The 16,118-nt window shown below is 31.5% G+C and overlaps 1 protein-coding gene across 11 annotated transcripts in view; it reads left to right on the top strand.

Annotated features, from left to right (window-relative positions):
* The window catches only part of LOC123878122 (hemicentin-1), a 507,061-nt gene that overhangs the window by 42,328 nt on the left and 448,615 nt on the right, over positions 1 to 16,118 (top strand). For all 11 annotated transcript variants that reach the window (XR_006798755.1, XR_006798757.1, XR_006798756.1 and 8 more), the window contains exon 2: positions 15,399 to 15,585. Coding sequence is in view for 8 of the 11 variants with exons in the window: in XM_045925206.1 (XP_045781162.1) it covers positions 15,522 to 15,585 (64 nt within the window). In the remaining 3 variants the exon portion in view is untranslated. The remainder of the gene's footprint in view (positions 1 to 15,398; positions 15,586 to 16,118) is intronic.

Below are 16,118 nucleotides of genomic sequence, written 5' to 3'. Positions count from 1 at the left end.
CTATCATTAGTCTTACTGTTTTTCCTATTAGTTTGTAGACCAAAAATAACATATCGAGGCTTTTCAAGTTGAGAAGTAGTTTTAATTGACCACGAATGTTTTGTAGTTTTAGGAAGTAAAGGATATTCATATAAATCCCAATTTCTGAATGCTATTTGAATAGGTTTGTCTTTTTCTAAATACTTAAGTAGTGAGAGTCTTTCACGATCCGAAACTTTTATATGCGGCACACGCCACTGAATTGTTCGTACTTCTATATGTATATTATCATCCTTGTGAATTGTTACACTATTTAAATTACTATTACTTCTATTCAGAATAAGTTCATGTTTACAGTTTATAATAATTTTATTATAATCCTCGGCAAATCCCATTATTTTATTCAATGGTATAACAGCATTAAAATATCCCTCTGTCATTTTAAAACCATCCATTTGCCAACCCCACAATGCTGCGACTTTGCTATCCCCCTCATTCATCGATATGTATGATTTTAATGTTGTGGTTATTCCAGGGTTTCTTACGCGATCTATTTCAATACCGTTCATTTCATACCTAATGTCTTGAAATAGAAACATAACAGGGTTATTAGTAAAATTTACAGGTTTCTTTATTTCTTTCCCCGATTGATCTTTTCCAGTCACTGTGGCAAAGCCTTCAACATAAATTGAACTATTACATGGTAATATGTATATGTCTTGCTGATGTATTGGAATGCGAATTTCATCATTTTCTTTAAAGCTGTTATTGTATGGATTGTACGTGTGGATCTCATAACTTTCGATAGAATTATCGAATACTGGGGTGTTATTAATATTTAGAATATTCATACTTTGAATCCGAGTGATCGGAGAAAATCTTTGTTTCTTTTTGTTACAATATTACGATTTGCTTTAATACGTGTACGCGCTTTAGTAGCAGGCAAATGATTGATTCTTTTCACCTCATATCCAAGTGTTTTATTAAACACTATCATTTTGCTCTACGTAAATGAAGTCTCAGTTGGATATTTTCTTCTCTAAAATCAATATTGTTACCGTTTTCGTCAATGATTTTAACAGTTATGGATGATATATTACTCTTATTAACAGGAAGATAAATAATATTTTTTGGAATTTCTATATATCGATATCCTGGAGGAACGTTAGGAATAAATTCATGAATAATATGTGATGCAAACCCATTATTAAATGATCCGAATATAAGATCACATTCGATCCTGATGACAGACAAGGGAAGAATGTTAACTGGATTAACAGACTCATGCCATTTATTTGCTTCAAGTTTTACATTTGGGAAACCAAGTAAGCGTCCTAAACTGTTTTCTACGTCAAAATGTACAGTTTTGGAACAAAAAAGCGAGCATGTTAAAGTATTATTATTTGGTTTTATTTCAATTTCACAGTTGTCTAACTTACTCGCAAGATATTCTCTTATGTCATATAAATCATAAGTACCATATGGAATTTTTAAATATTTACATTCATCACCATATGCAAATATGTTATTGCTATGATTTATGTTTGGTATTGAATTCAGAGCAGAAAAATATAATAAACCGCATTCATATTCACCATCGAGAATAAGAGGAGGTTGAAAAAATGATTCCAACACAGATTTGTGCCCGGTAATAGTGATTGTTACAGACATGATCGTAAACTAAAAATTTACTGATTTTACTGAACTATTTATACATTTTATTTTGTGTATTCCAAAAACTTCTTAAAAACTTTATACATAGATGACCGCAGTTATAAGGATGACTACCTTGAAAATTTTTGTAATTATAACTCATACCAGTTCCTAAATATTGAATTAACTCTTTAGGTGGTTTTAAATTTCCATAGCTGTCAAAGTATTGAATTTCATTATTTACTTTTGCATAGGCTACCCAATGAGAGCCAGGATTATTGGAGCTATCCAAATTAACTATACCACATTCTTTTCGAAAAGGATGTTTTGGCATCTCATCTCTCATAAACACCCCTCGAAAGTAAGGAATGTCTTGCGAATGGTTGATGATGTCGATATTGGTGAGCGCTCGTTTGGGTAGCCTTTCTCTTAGTTTTTTTCATTTGAAATGTAAATTCCTAAACTACCTCTATGCGGTTTGATATGTAAACCTTTGCCTATATGGAGGGTTTCCATTTTTTCATGATGCCTCTTTAATTCTGTAAAACGTTTTTTAGCGTCTTTCAAATCATTTATAACTTTAGCGATTCCTGCAGCACCACCAGCTAAGCTACCCGCAGCAGATAATCCGGCAAAAATAGGTATCAAAGGAAGTACTCCACCAGTTTTTGGAATTGGTATAATTCGAGGAAGTTTTATTGACGAGTCTTTAGTCAATTCTTTAGCCGCTGCTATGGCTAATTCTATAGCCATTTTCTTACATTTGGGTTTCATTTTTTGCACATGCTTTTTTGCATGAGCAACAACATGTTTAAAGTGTTTTTTCAAACCAGTGCCTGAAGCGGATTTTTTTGGCGACACTGTTTTAGAATTGTTGGCTTTACTAGTCAGTCCCGACCCGGTATACAATTTAGCTATCATAGCTTTATTAACTAAATTTGCTGCTATCTTTTCTCCCAAAGTTGCATCAGATGCTAAAGCACGTTGCTTAGCCCTTTTCATCAATATTTTATCAGCCTTATGACGATCACTTAATGAAGTTGACAAGTCGTATGCAATATCGTGTTGTTTACAATATTCATCCAATTTATTTACACCTTGATCTCCCCGTGCAAGCCTTTTATACAATTTTGTACCAGCACCACAGTAATTATATCCAGGTAGATGAAGTTCAAATGGTAAATGATTTATAAACCAATTGAGAATACTGCTCTCTTTCATTACTTTTATTACAATGAATGTAAAATAACTATACTATCACTTAAATAACAATAAATAAATTGGGAACAAGTTAGTTATAAAATATTCGTTCTATCTATCCAACTATTTTCACTCGATGGAAATCCTAACCACTTTACGAATATCTTGTTTCCTTTTCTTTTTAAAACTTTTTCAATAAGATAGACATTAGGATTTTCTGTTTTTTGAAGTTCTTCTGCATAAAATGAGCCCAAAATTGGCTGATGTTTAGCATCTTCTATAAGGTAAGTAACAGGATTCGTTTTCTGTACTTTTTTAATACGGAATATTTCGGTGGACCAATTAGGAGTGTAACCTTTTTCAAAAACACCTTTATACTTACTAATCCGCACAAAATCTCCAACTTTTAAATTTCTCTTCTTAAGGATTTTTAACTGTTTTCCTACATTAAATCTTTGAAGTATAAGTTTCTTATTATTTTCATTAACTTCGTTAGGAGATAAACCGATCGTTCTGTGTTTAGAGGTGTTATAATTTTCAACTATTTCTTCTAGCACACCTTTAATCCAAGTGTAGTTTCCTTGGAAACTGAATTGTTTATACATTTTATTTTTTAAAGTTCTTATAAGTCTTTCAACTATAGAAGCTTTTTTAGTGGAATATGTAGAATAATGATTGATGTTAAATTTTTTGACTATCGTTTTAAAATTTTCGTTGTAAAACTCAGTTCCAAAATCAGTTTGAAGGTTTTTTGGAATACGTCCTTTCTTTAATATAGATTCAAACGCTTTAGAGACCTGATCTTTATTTTTAAACTTTAGTGGAAATGCCCAAGCATATTTTGAGAATGTATCAATTATAACTAAAATATATTTATAACCTGAATTTTGTTTCGAAAGAGATTTCATATCAATCAAGTCAGCTTGCCATAAATCGTCTATATCTCTCATGACAACATGTCGACGAGGAAAGTTTACTCTTGCATTTTTATGTATTTCATTTACGACGCTGTTTTTGCTCATGTTTTACTTTACTAGCCTCGGTGATTTCGATCAAATTACTTACTTTAATATTTATTTCTGTAATAAACTGATTAATTGATGATATTTTTTTTGAAAGATTGTCTGCCAAAACATCAACGTATTCTTTTGTAACACAATCGTTAGAATCTACCGGTTGCGCAAGATTTTTTACTCTTTTATGCTGAGCATCCAAATTATTGTTTGTACACTTCAAAGCGCATTCTAATAACACTCCTTTCATTCTTCGCATCTTATTAACATGATGTCCAAACTTATCAACTTTCATGTTCAACCTGCTTATCAATACTGAACACGCTCCATAAATGTGCTTTCTTTTATTCTTTTATTATACCCGCTTCTTTTAACTCTTCAATAATCGAAAGAATTTCATTATCATGATTAGTGTTGCCAGCGTCTCTGGACGCAATAATCAATCTTAATCTTTCAATTAACTCATTAGGATCATCCCAATAGATGAGATCAGTATCAGTTTTGTATTTCTTTAAAACTGGTAGCCTACCACCGTACTTTAATTTGTTTGTTTCACACATATCCTTTTCATAAAATAATGGTTTGATGATTTGAGAATATTTTTTTCCTTTGTCACCTTTAATTTGATTAGCAGGATTGTAATCTCTTTTATGAGCACTAGTACTAATTAAGATATCTTTATATGTGATTTTATCACTTTCAGTTACTTTATTCAAGTTTGGTTTATTTCTTAATAAAAGTTCTATTAAACCAGCAGTTAGTTCATAACTTTTATCATCAATAGTAATAAACGTTAATTTGTTTGAAGACATATCATCTACAGTTGAAAATTTGACGGGGGGTATTTCCTATCATCAATTTTTTGTTAATGCGACGTATACCAAATGGTATAGATACATTGCTTTGCTCGCCAAACAGATCATTGTCTGCCAGTGTTTCGGAAATATTGACTTCATCATTTAGAAATTCCAAAGGTTCAGACATTTCCTCTTGTTTTTTCGGATTTTCTTCAAAGTTATTATCGTTGTAAGTAATTTCAATATCACCATCTTGTTTTGAGTTTATATTTGGAATTTCAGGCGATTGATTATTTCCAACACTTGCGTTGTTACAATTAGTTTCGTGATAAGATTTGTTTGTAGCATATTTACTTAGTGTAACAATTGCTTTCAAAGGATCAGACAGTGGTTTAAATATTTTTTTCCGCCTCAGTTCTAACTCTTCATCTTCATCACGTAATCTTTTTACTTTACTTTTAATAGCCTTTACTGATTTAATTAACTCTTTTTTCAAACTTGTTTCCATTTCTTTTTTTAATTATTTTACACAACCATTGAACTATGTAGTAAAAATTAAAATGAAACTAATTTTAAATTACAATCTGTTTAAATAATTTCATTCAAAATTTTACAAAAACGTCGAAAGATTTTCTATATCTACCGTTGTTTAATTCACAATCTTTGTTAATTATTAAACATGTGTATGGATCTTTCCATATATCTGAACATAATTTTTTGAAGTCTGACCAAGTCATGTCAGAATTGACATGTTCGTTATAGATGTGTTTCAAATTTATATCATCTTGTTTAAAAATTATTAAAAAATTTACGTTATCTCGAATTAATTGTTTTGGTATCTTAGAATATGTTTGAGTCAAATAAAAACAGTCGATGTTCTTATGTCTACCCATTGAAAAATAATCTCGGATATTTACTTGGTTCTCGCAAGTAACATCATCAAAAATAAATACAGAATTTTTCAAGGCTTCAGTAGGAGGAATAACCTCTTTATCATCTTTGAAGGTAAAGAGCTTAACAGCTGGAACCATGCTTAAAACTTTTTTCAAAAAACAATATTTTGGTTGAAATGTTGTTTTAGAATATAGGTAAACATTTTGAAACTTGAGACCATTTTGATGTAGTAATAAGCTTAACATTGTGTTTGTTTTGCCACAATTTGACGGTCCACATATTATACAGCGAATCGTATCGGGCAACAGCAAACTATGCCTTTTTTGGATTGATGACGCTTCTATATTTAAATTGTTAATTTCCAATGTTACTGGTTGTTTGATCAACTTCATTGTGTTTTCTGTTAAAAAAGATAAAATCCTGTTATAAAGTCTTCACATTATATTCTATATAATTTTATAACTAAAATGTAACATAATGTTAATAACCAATTTAAAGAAATGACACCATACACGTGTAAACTCGGAATGCGTTGCTGTGTCACTAAAGATTTGTTTTCACTTTGCTCAAATTACCCATTTGAGAATACAAGATTATATAAGATTTTATTATCGATGCATGTTCATTCCTGTTACAGCTCTCGGGAAAAACTTGGAATGTGATGCTGTGTCACTAAAGCATTATGTTTTCATTTTGCTCAAATTACATCGTTTTAGATCGCAAGACAGTATTAGATTAATTATTATTTATTAAAGCTTCATTCCTGCTACAGCTCCCGAAGAAAACAGTAGCCGCGCTCATAATTTTATCATAATAAATATCGAGTATTTTACTTGGTAAGTTATTATAATTATTTTATAACAATGTGCTGACTTTTAATAAAGCATGTATTTTTTTACCGTTATTTATTAATTATTTTTCTTTTTGTTTCAGAATTATGTCGACTCCTATCTTACCCAACGAAAATCTAACAAATCCTTTTTACTACGCACAAGATGTAAACGGGTTCGCGGAAACTGAATTTCAGAGACTTTGCGAGGATTTAGCTCAAAAACAAGCAGCAGAACCAGTTCAAGCATCTAGTAAGGAGATGAAAAAAAAGAAAAAATGCAGTTTATCACTATTGAAGCCTGTTTCACCCCCGACTTCTACATCAACATCCTATGTTATTCGCAAAGCAACTGGAAGACGGCTTCATTTAATAAAAATAAATATTTATGGACTAAATGGAGGAGAACAAGATGAAAATATAAATGGTGATACTCCTAGTGTTAGTGCACAGTATGTAGTCAAGGATAATTACGATGAAGTTATGGATGCTACAGAAAATTTGATAGGTAAAATAATGTCAAAAATTACTCACTCCATATAAATGTGAACTATTGTTGAAATGTAATTTGCTTATTTTTAAATATCATCATATTTTTTGTTTATAAAAATAGTGTTTTTTAGAGTAAGGAGCTGTAGCATGAATTCATTATTTATGAAATAAACGTGGTTTAAAGAATAAAATTGTTTTTTTAAATTTTAAATTATTAATTGAAAACATTATGATTGTACTAAGTACCTAATAATATTAACGTATTCCATGTAAATATTAGGTAGTACAATCAAGTTTTTTCAAATATTTCAAGGGTTCGATTCCCTTAAATGTAAAGGTTTTTTTAATTTTGCTTAATGTTTGCTTACTGCATTTTCATTTCTTGACCAAGGTGATAAGGATATAATGTTGAAATTGAAGGTCTATATAAACAAACGTAAAGGTCAGTAAGCAAACATTATCACCTGCTATGATATCACTATAACTCAAGTTATTGATCTCGATAAATATAAAAATAAAAAACTGAAAGGTAAAATAATAAAATGTCAGTGATGATGAGTAGTAAATATTTATTTCAATATTTGCATGCATACATGAACAATCAAAATTGCACAGTAATGAATAACATAAAATCTAGTACAAATTAACAACTAAAAAATTGTACTGTAGTGCCCCCACGGCAACGTTTTAAATTGCTTCTTTAAAATTTGTCTTTTATCATCTTCACTATTTAAAACTAACTTATTAATTTTTTGGGTATATACATTATGATTTTTAGATCTAATAACACACATATTCTTTCTGACTGATTGATTGTAGTATAACACATTTTTGTATTTATCTATATCCAACCTTTTGGTAACAGATGTTGTCACTCCTTTTGCCTTTTTAATAGACATTTTTTGTGATTCAATACAATACAATTTTGCTCGTAAGCCAACAAATTCAACAATAACATCTCCACCCATCTCATCTTTAAAAAACCCCGGAATTTTCATATTTGCTTGAGGGATATTGTAAACATTTTTATCGCTAAAATTGCTGGTATCGAAAAACTTAATATTCTTTTTCATGTCTGAATAAAAATCATCAGTATATATGCGATATAGTAAGCTATCAGTATCAGTATAACAAAGTTCAATATTTTCTTTATATAATGGTTTCATTATAGAATAGTGAAAGTTATATAAATGTGTTTTAGCTAACTCTAAAACAGTAAACCCCACATAAATTGGTCTATCCAAAATTAATTTCGTTTGTTCTAATTGGATTGCTACCAAATTATCTGTAAATATCGACAAACATTTAAAGTTAGGCGCACTTACATACTTTTCTGCTCCAATAATCCTGTTTGTCTTATTATTCTTATCTGTCCATGTATTAACAAGTTTTACATTTACTTGTTTTCTTTTATTTTCTATGGTTTTACCAAAAATAGCATTATTTTGTTTTTTGAAAAAGTCTTTTTCAAATTCAGACTCTGCTTTTTGCCTCAAAGAGGTATTCAATTCAATATATGGTTTCAAAAATTCTTTTTGTTCAAATGATAGAATTCTATGAATTTTTAACAATTTTAGACCGTTTTTAAGACATTCTTTTAAATGGATATAGTGAATAACATAGGAACATTTGTCGTATAAATTTGCAATAAGCTTGGCATTTCTATGACCAAAAGGTGTAAATTTTTCAGCAGCAAATGGTAAATCTGAGTGAGCGTCATGTATTTCAGATGGATAACTAAGATCTACTTCAAGTATATACCCAATGTTACTGTCAACAGTAATAGAATCAATTTCAAAAGTCTCAATTTGGTCTTTGTTCAAAAATTTAAAATTACTTGTAGGAAGTTTCATCATCATTGCATAACCATACAGGTTCACACAGTCTAAATATACCAAAAAGCTACTTGATTTGTTGATATCATAGTCAGACATATATTTATTGTTAGCTTTAGCATATCTTAATGAACACTGAGCTAGACCACCTCGTATACCTTTTTCAATCATTTGATACATCTCCACATCAGTTATAAGGTCTAATTTTACATTGGTATGCAAAAGCATTGCATCCCAACTTAAAGAAGGTGAAGAAACATAATAGCACGGATCTAAGCAATAGGTTGCTAAGCTAATTTTCCTGAATTTTTCAAAACTATCTGCTAGTAATAGTACATCACATTTTAAATATAAATCTGTATATTCGCCTAAATTTTTTATTTTAAAAGTTTTCCAAACTTTCAATGCATGTTTATAATCTTCTTCCGAAATAAGTTCTGAAGTAAGTTTATTAAAAAAATGTTTTCGTTTTGGTAACTCAGTTTCATCGTAACGTTTTAAAGAGTCTATATAATCATAGCAGTACACACCCTTTCTGCAAATCAAATCAAATAAATACTGATCACTGTAATACCTACGCAAGTTTACGAAGTCGTCTTGATGTAAAGATCTAGCTAATTTATCTAAGCTACAACTGAGAAAATTAAAAGAATCGATGAATTTCAGTTGAGCAGCAGTTTTTGAATCAACTGATATAAATTTTGTGAACGATATGTATTTTTCTTTATTTTTCGGAATAATATTTATACGACCGTTAATACTCGCTAACTCTTTAATAAAAAGATGGCAATCGTAATTACTTAAATTATGAAATATAATAGGTATAAAAGGACATTTCTTTGCACTCAACTTGCAAATGTTGTGAGCCGCGCCTCTATATTCCCCTGTAAAATGATCATGATCTGCCACAATTTTATCTGTGGATGTAAATTTTTGTTTACATATACAGCAAACTTTTGCATTATGAAAACATTTCTTTTCAGTTTCAGTAAGTAGTTTCATGGGATTATTTTCTAACAAAATTGCATGTAATCGTTTGACATCATTTGAAATTGTTTCTACAAATTTTTGAGCACAGTTAGCTCCTATGTATGAAACTAGTTCATTAAGTTCAGGTTTAGATTCACAACAAATATAGTACGCGAAAGATGTGGCTTCATGAACCTGTATGGTTTCAGTATGCCCAGATTTACTTTTATCAGAATATTCTCTTAATAAACTTTCAAAATCACCATAAATCACAATTGGTATTCTTTGAGTTCTTTCATAATTATCAAAATATAATTTACTATTTTTCTCTGGAAGAACAGTTTTAATTCTAGCACAATTATGTTTGCATAATTTTTCTTCTGAATTGAAATAAATGAAGCACTCCTCACATAAAAAAATTTTAGACTTATTTTTAGTAAGTTGACTATGAACCAACCGTTCAAAGTTTCTTATCAAACAAAAATGTCTTTTATTGTTTTTAGTAATGTAAAGCAAATTAACATGAACAAGTTTACGCTTGCTGGTTTTGTACAGAGGTCCGTTAATATCACCATTTTTTTCTAAACTGTATATATTAACACTTATGTCAGAATTATTTTTTTCAAATAATGTGATATCCTCAAAAGATGGTGGAAACGACATACCATCTATTTTTAAAACTTTTGAATAATGAGGATATGAAGATACTCTATTAAAGTTTTTATTGGTGGGATACATATGTGCTAATATACTCCACAGAAAACACTTATCATCACTATTTTTAATATTTACACAAGATCTAGTTTTCAGAATTTTTATTGGTAGTGGAATATAGGAGCCTGTCCTTAAAGGATTGTATTTATTAATGTTTACTTCTAAATTATTCAAAGAGTCAAAAGACCAGCCTGATTCTGAATGTTCAAACTCTGATAATTTGTTAAGCAGGCTTTTTACACACTCTAAATATATATTTTTTATGTTTGTGGATTGAAAAATTTGTACATATTTAGTATTAAACGACTTCAAAGATTTTTCATTATTTTTTGGCAAAGTAAAAGTCGCAAATAATTCAAAATTTATTTTAAGAGCATTATGTTTCTCAAGACTTCTTTTTACTAAATTACATATCGTATTTACAACTTCAGATAAAAATTGCTCAGGTAACAAAAATTTTTTTGATGGACATACACGATAGCTTAGTATTCTGTTCTTAAAAGCAGTTCCAATTATTTGAACATTATCGAATTCTGTGCGAAGTAAACAATTAGACTTATGAATATAACTTTTCTTGTGTGAAAAGTATTTTGGCACTGTTATATTACAAATATCACAAAAAGTCATTATGAGATTATACTAAGTAAGAGTACTTATTATTTGAAGTTAGTAAAATGCAGTTAAAATTTTCATGCTGGGTATAGTGTAGGTTTAACCCCTTTAAAATCTTCCTTAGCAGCAGCGACCAAGCGATTCGTTGCCTGCCAAATTTCTGAGTTGGTATCCATACATGACTTATAAGTAAAAAGGGCGTGACGCCATCGATTACCCGGGCTTATCTTTGATGCTTCAGCAGCGTTATAGATGCGGAGTTCTAAGTAATAATCGCCTTCCGTTATTAATTTCTCTGGTTTTCGCTGTGTAGAATACCCTGATGCTATTTTCTTGGTGATAAAATTTTTAAGTGGTTCAAGCTTTTGCACCACTTCTTCTTCGTACTGAAAAGACAAAAATAATATTTTTAGTTATTAAAAAATATTAACTCAGTTAGTAAAATGTTTATTAATAAACTGTTTATAGGTTTCCATCAATAAATTCAACAACCCCAGAGTTGAGTTGCGAAACCTTCCCTAAAGCTAACAATTTATTTGATCCAGCTCAAGAATCGAACTTGAGACCTTAGGCTCCATATTCAAACGTGCTAAGCTAATATTAACTAATAATTAAATAATTAAATATAATGATGTAAAAAAAACCATTAATATCTTCTTAAAGGGTTTAGTTGATGCTTATATTCAGTCAGAATTCTAATATTTCTTGAAAACAATTGTAATAATATTATATTTACAGTAAAAATAAAGTGTAATAACTCACCTCAGACTCCCATGAAGGACGTGCAGCCTTGACAGGCTTTTTTTGAAGCGCTTTCTTACGCTTTACAGGTGGTTCCGGTTCAGATTCTGAATCTGACTGCCGCTTTTTTGATTTCTTCAATTTATTGAGTGATTTACTCTTTGAAGTTGAATTTGAAGTTATAGGTAATTCGTCATCCGAATTAAAAGGATTATTACTAAAGTTCGAAGCCCTGTTATAGAAAAAACATTTTTTTAATGTTGTTACATCATACTATTATCTAGTTCTGAAACAATTAAAGATTTTTTGGTGAAATGAAATTTAAACATGTATGTACTTAATGTAACTTTTTAAAATACTATTAGGTAAGAAGTTAATATTAAAAAAAAATATTATTTCTCTGTAGATGCAACAACTCTTTCATTAAAATATGTAAAAAATAAAAAAATAAAAATAAAAAAAATACATACATACTGAAGCTAAACAACTGCTTTTTGAAATTTAAAAAATGATTTTTTAAGTGAATTAAGTAAACGTTTGCTCGTTGAAGTGCTCACAAAAGAAATGCGTAGTGAAAACAGTGCTTACAGAATTTAGGTTCTTCTAATAGTCAATCAATAAAGTCAAAAGTTCATAGTATTTGCATAGAATAATGACTCTTAAACATAAAAGTAATTAGAATGACATTCAAAGATCTCATTATTACACACATACATAAGATGCCGCATGCATGTTTAGGATTCCCTATTAGGAAGCAAACTGCAAATATGCAATCCTGCAATACGAGTCATTAGACACCGAAAAAGAATCACTTTTAGTTAACACATGATGTATCCCGACTATACCTACTTTGATATTATTTTTTAACACTTATGGCGTCTGTTCTGTATTTCTACATTAGATAAGTATGCATATTATGCACTATGTAGGTAATGTTTACAGCAGTTGAAATAGTGTAATGCCAAAATACAATATAATATTTCATTAGTTACTTACCAAAAGCGGATCGATTAATAATAATTTTATAAAAATTATCGCCCATTTAGAGAATAAAAAGTACTTATACTTACTTATATGAAATATGATTTTATCGGCAAAAATAGTTAGGTAGAAAGGTGTTAATGTAAGTATTTTATGGAATAGTAGGTCTATCAACCGAACTCGATCTACTCTATGAGTCATGATAGCATAGTGATTAAGACGTCCGCTGCCTCCGGTTATAAGTCGGGCAGGGGTTCGATCCCGGGCATGCACCTCTGACTCGGACACTTGCTTTAGTGGGATACCATAACACTAGAATGAATGAATGAATTGGATGAACCTTAATACTACAACACTTGAATTTTAACCTTCTATTATAAGAGTGTGGTTAGTAATTATTATTATTATTGATACTTATATACCGACATACTTACCTGTTCCGGCATAGCATGCTTTCCATCCTAAACTGACACACCACTTACCATGTTTTGAATACTTGAATAAATGAATGAATGAATGATTGAACGATCGTCTTTGAACCTTTATACCGCAACACTTGAATTTTCGATAAGAGAGTGTGGTTACTAACTATACTTATATTAATAAACTGACAAACGTACCTGTTCCGGTTTAGTATGCTTCCATCTTAAACTGACACACCACTTACCATGAGTTGAATACTCGAATAAATGAATGAATGAATGATTGAATGATTGATCGATTGTCTTTGAACCTTTATACCGCAACACTTGAATGTTCGGTAAGGGAGTGTGGTCACTAATTATACTTATATTAATAAACTGACAAACGTACCTGTTCTGGTTTAGTATGCTTCCATCTTAAACTGACACACCACTTACCATGAGTTGAATACTTGAATAAATGAATAAATGAATGATTGAATAATTGAACGATCGTGTTTGAACCTTTATACCGCAACACTTGAATTTTTACTTTACGATAAAGGAGTGTGGTTACTAATTACTTATATTAATAAACTGACATACCTGTTCCGCTTTAACATGCTCCCATCTTAAACTGAACCTCCGCTTAACATAAATTTGAGATGCTACATTAATTGCATTAGGTAGGTTCTTAAGGGTTCCAGTACAAAATATAAATTATTCTAAATAATCTAATCGATGCTTAAGAATAGAATTTCTATAAAATATTCCAACTCAGTATCGTAACTAGTTGCATCACTTAAGAATGTGCTAAATCAACCATTGAATCATCTTTCTACATGAGTTAGTAACAATAACCTGATCATTCTCTTGTAACTGATATCTATTGTGAAAATATTGTGTGTTCTAGCTTAAGTCTTATAGATCCGGCGCGCGCTGGCGCGCCGCGTCATCTAGAGACTTGAGCTAGAACACACAATATTACCCTACTGGTGATAATAAAAAAATTGGTTGTCTGTAAAGTCGGTTTACTGACGATAGTTGAACGTGACAACAAAGGCCGATTGTGCTTCTTTGTCGCTCGTTCCGCGCTCTCGCTTGCACTTCAAGCCTTACATGGAACGCCTCAGAGCGAGGTAACGCCGCATGAGTCATGTTTTTTCGTGCGTGCAGCCGGCTCTATCGAATTATAAGACGTTGTCACGTCAAAAAAAGAATACCCGGCTGAGTTTGTTGTGGGCTCTTCTTAGACTTGGGCGCGTTTGGAACCCTCAACCTGTCGCGTACCATAGTTGTAACGGGAAATATACATAAACCTTTGTAGCGGTGGCATAGCTTACGAGCAAATTCATCGCTCAACTGTACGGTTGTTGAACAGTGGCATTAGCAACCGGTCTATTTGCGTGCGCAAACCGACGAGCATTCTTCACTAAACACATTTTTAGCGTGCGTCTCGTTGTATCGGAAAATATACATCGACCTACGTGGTTCCGGTGTTTGTGATACCTAAACATTTTATATTTATACCAGACGCACGTAACAACAGGGCTATGAGTTATGTTTGTTTACGTGTTCGTTTGTATCTCCTAAACTAACGTTATTAGATTCGACTTGATAGTGCCAAATATAAAATTATGAAAAAAAAAGTAGTATACCTAATGGTTTTTTTTTAAATTATTTTAATTTACTGGTTTGGAATTTTTGTCTGTCTGTGCACATCCCATGTTAGATTGATAGAGATTCGATGAATGGTTTCGTAGATAGAGGATGGAACTCCTCACTGGAAAAATCAATCGAGATCAGTGTTATAGCTTAGTAATAAAAGGTACATTAATTATAACCATAATTCAAATTCAAATTCAAAATATTTTTATTCAATTAGACTTTTACAAGTACTTTTGAATCGTCAAAAGCATCTACCACTGGTTCGGAATGCCTTTCCTACCGAGATGAACCAGCAAGAAACTCAGCGGTTGCTCTTATCAAAGATTTGATATACAATATACATAACATATAGCATACAATACATTTTTATTTCTTCCCTGTAAGAACTTACATAATAGGTTCTATTGACGATTAGAAATGAAATGAAATGAAAATTTATTAATCAAATTTACATGCGAGTTTCACAGAGTCCTGGCCCCTAAACCAGGACAGCCCGTATTATAGGGGCAAGTGCCTTCCCATACAAATCTTAATAATTAAGATTAATTAAAATCAAATACGAAATTAAAATACAAAGAAAGAAAGAAAAACTCTAAAGTATGTCTATTTTCTTTTCACAGATCCCGCCAAACATGAGTGACGTGATGCAGTAAAGTGTCAAGTGATCCAGTGATCCAGTGCGCCGCGGGCAGTGTCACAATAGTGCGTCAGTGAGGGTGATGGTGTGACAGTGACAGACAGACATGGCGAGGCTTCTGACACTGGTGCTGGCTGTCGTCGGCTGGCAGATCGCCGCAGCTGAGAGAGGTACAGGATTACAGTTTTTTTTAATTAAAACTGGATAAGCGACTCCTGCTGGACATAGGTCTCTTGAAGGGACTTCTACACACCATAGTCTTGTGCCGCAACCATCCAACATCACCCTCCGACTCGATTTATGTCGTCTGTGAGTCTTCCAATGCTGCGTTTTACGGTGCTAGGTCGCCATTCCAGTATCTAAACGATATTATCACGCAATAAAGTGCAATTTAGCTAGCACAGCGTTGCGGCCTAATATATAATAAATGTGTCTCTTTCTAATGCGTAGACTCGTGTCCTTCATCTCCTCCTTCTCTCTCTCTATCTCTTGAGGTGACAAAGAGGCGCACCGCTGTAGGTATATTTCTCAGGTCACGTGACCAAGTGAATCAGGTTAAGTATCAAGTGATCCATCAGGTTAAGTATCAAGTGATCCAGTGAGGCGCAGGCGTAGTGCGTCAGTGAGAGTGATGGTGTGACAGTGACAGACAGACATGACTAGGCTTCTGATATTGGTGCTGGCTGTCGTCGGCTGGTAGATC

The sequence above is a fragment of the Maniola jurtina genome, chromosome 25 (genome assembly GCF_905333055.1).
Source record: "Maniola jurtina chromosome 25, ilManJurt1.1, whole genome shotgun sequence".
Classification (NCBI taxonomy): domain Eukaryota; kingdom Metazoa; phylum Arthropoda; class Insecta; order Lepidoptera; family Nymphalidae; genus Maniola; species Maniola jurtina.
Note: the sequence above shows the minus strand (reverse complement) of the source record. Positions and strands in the feature narration are given on the sequence as shown.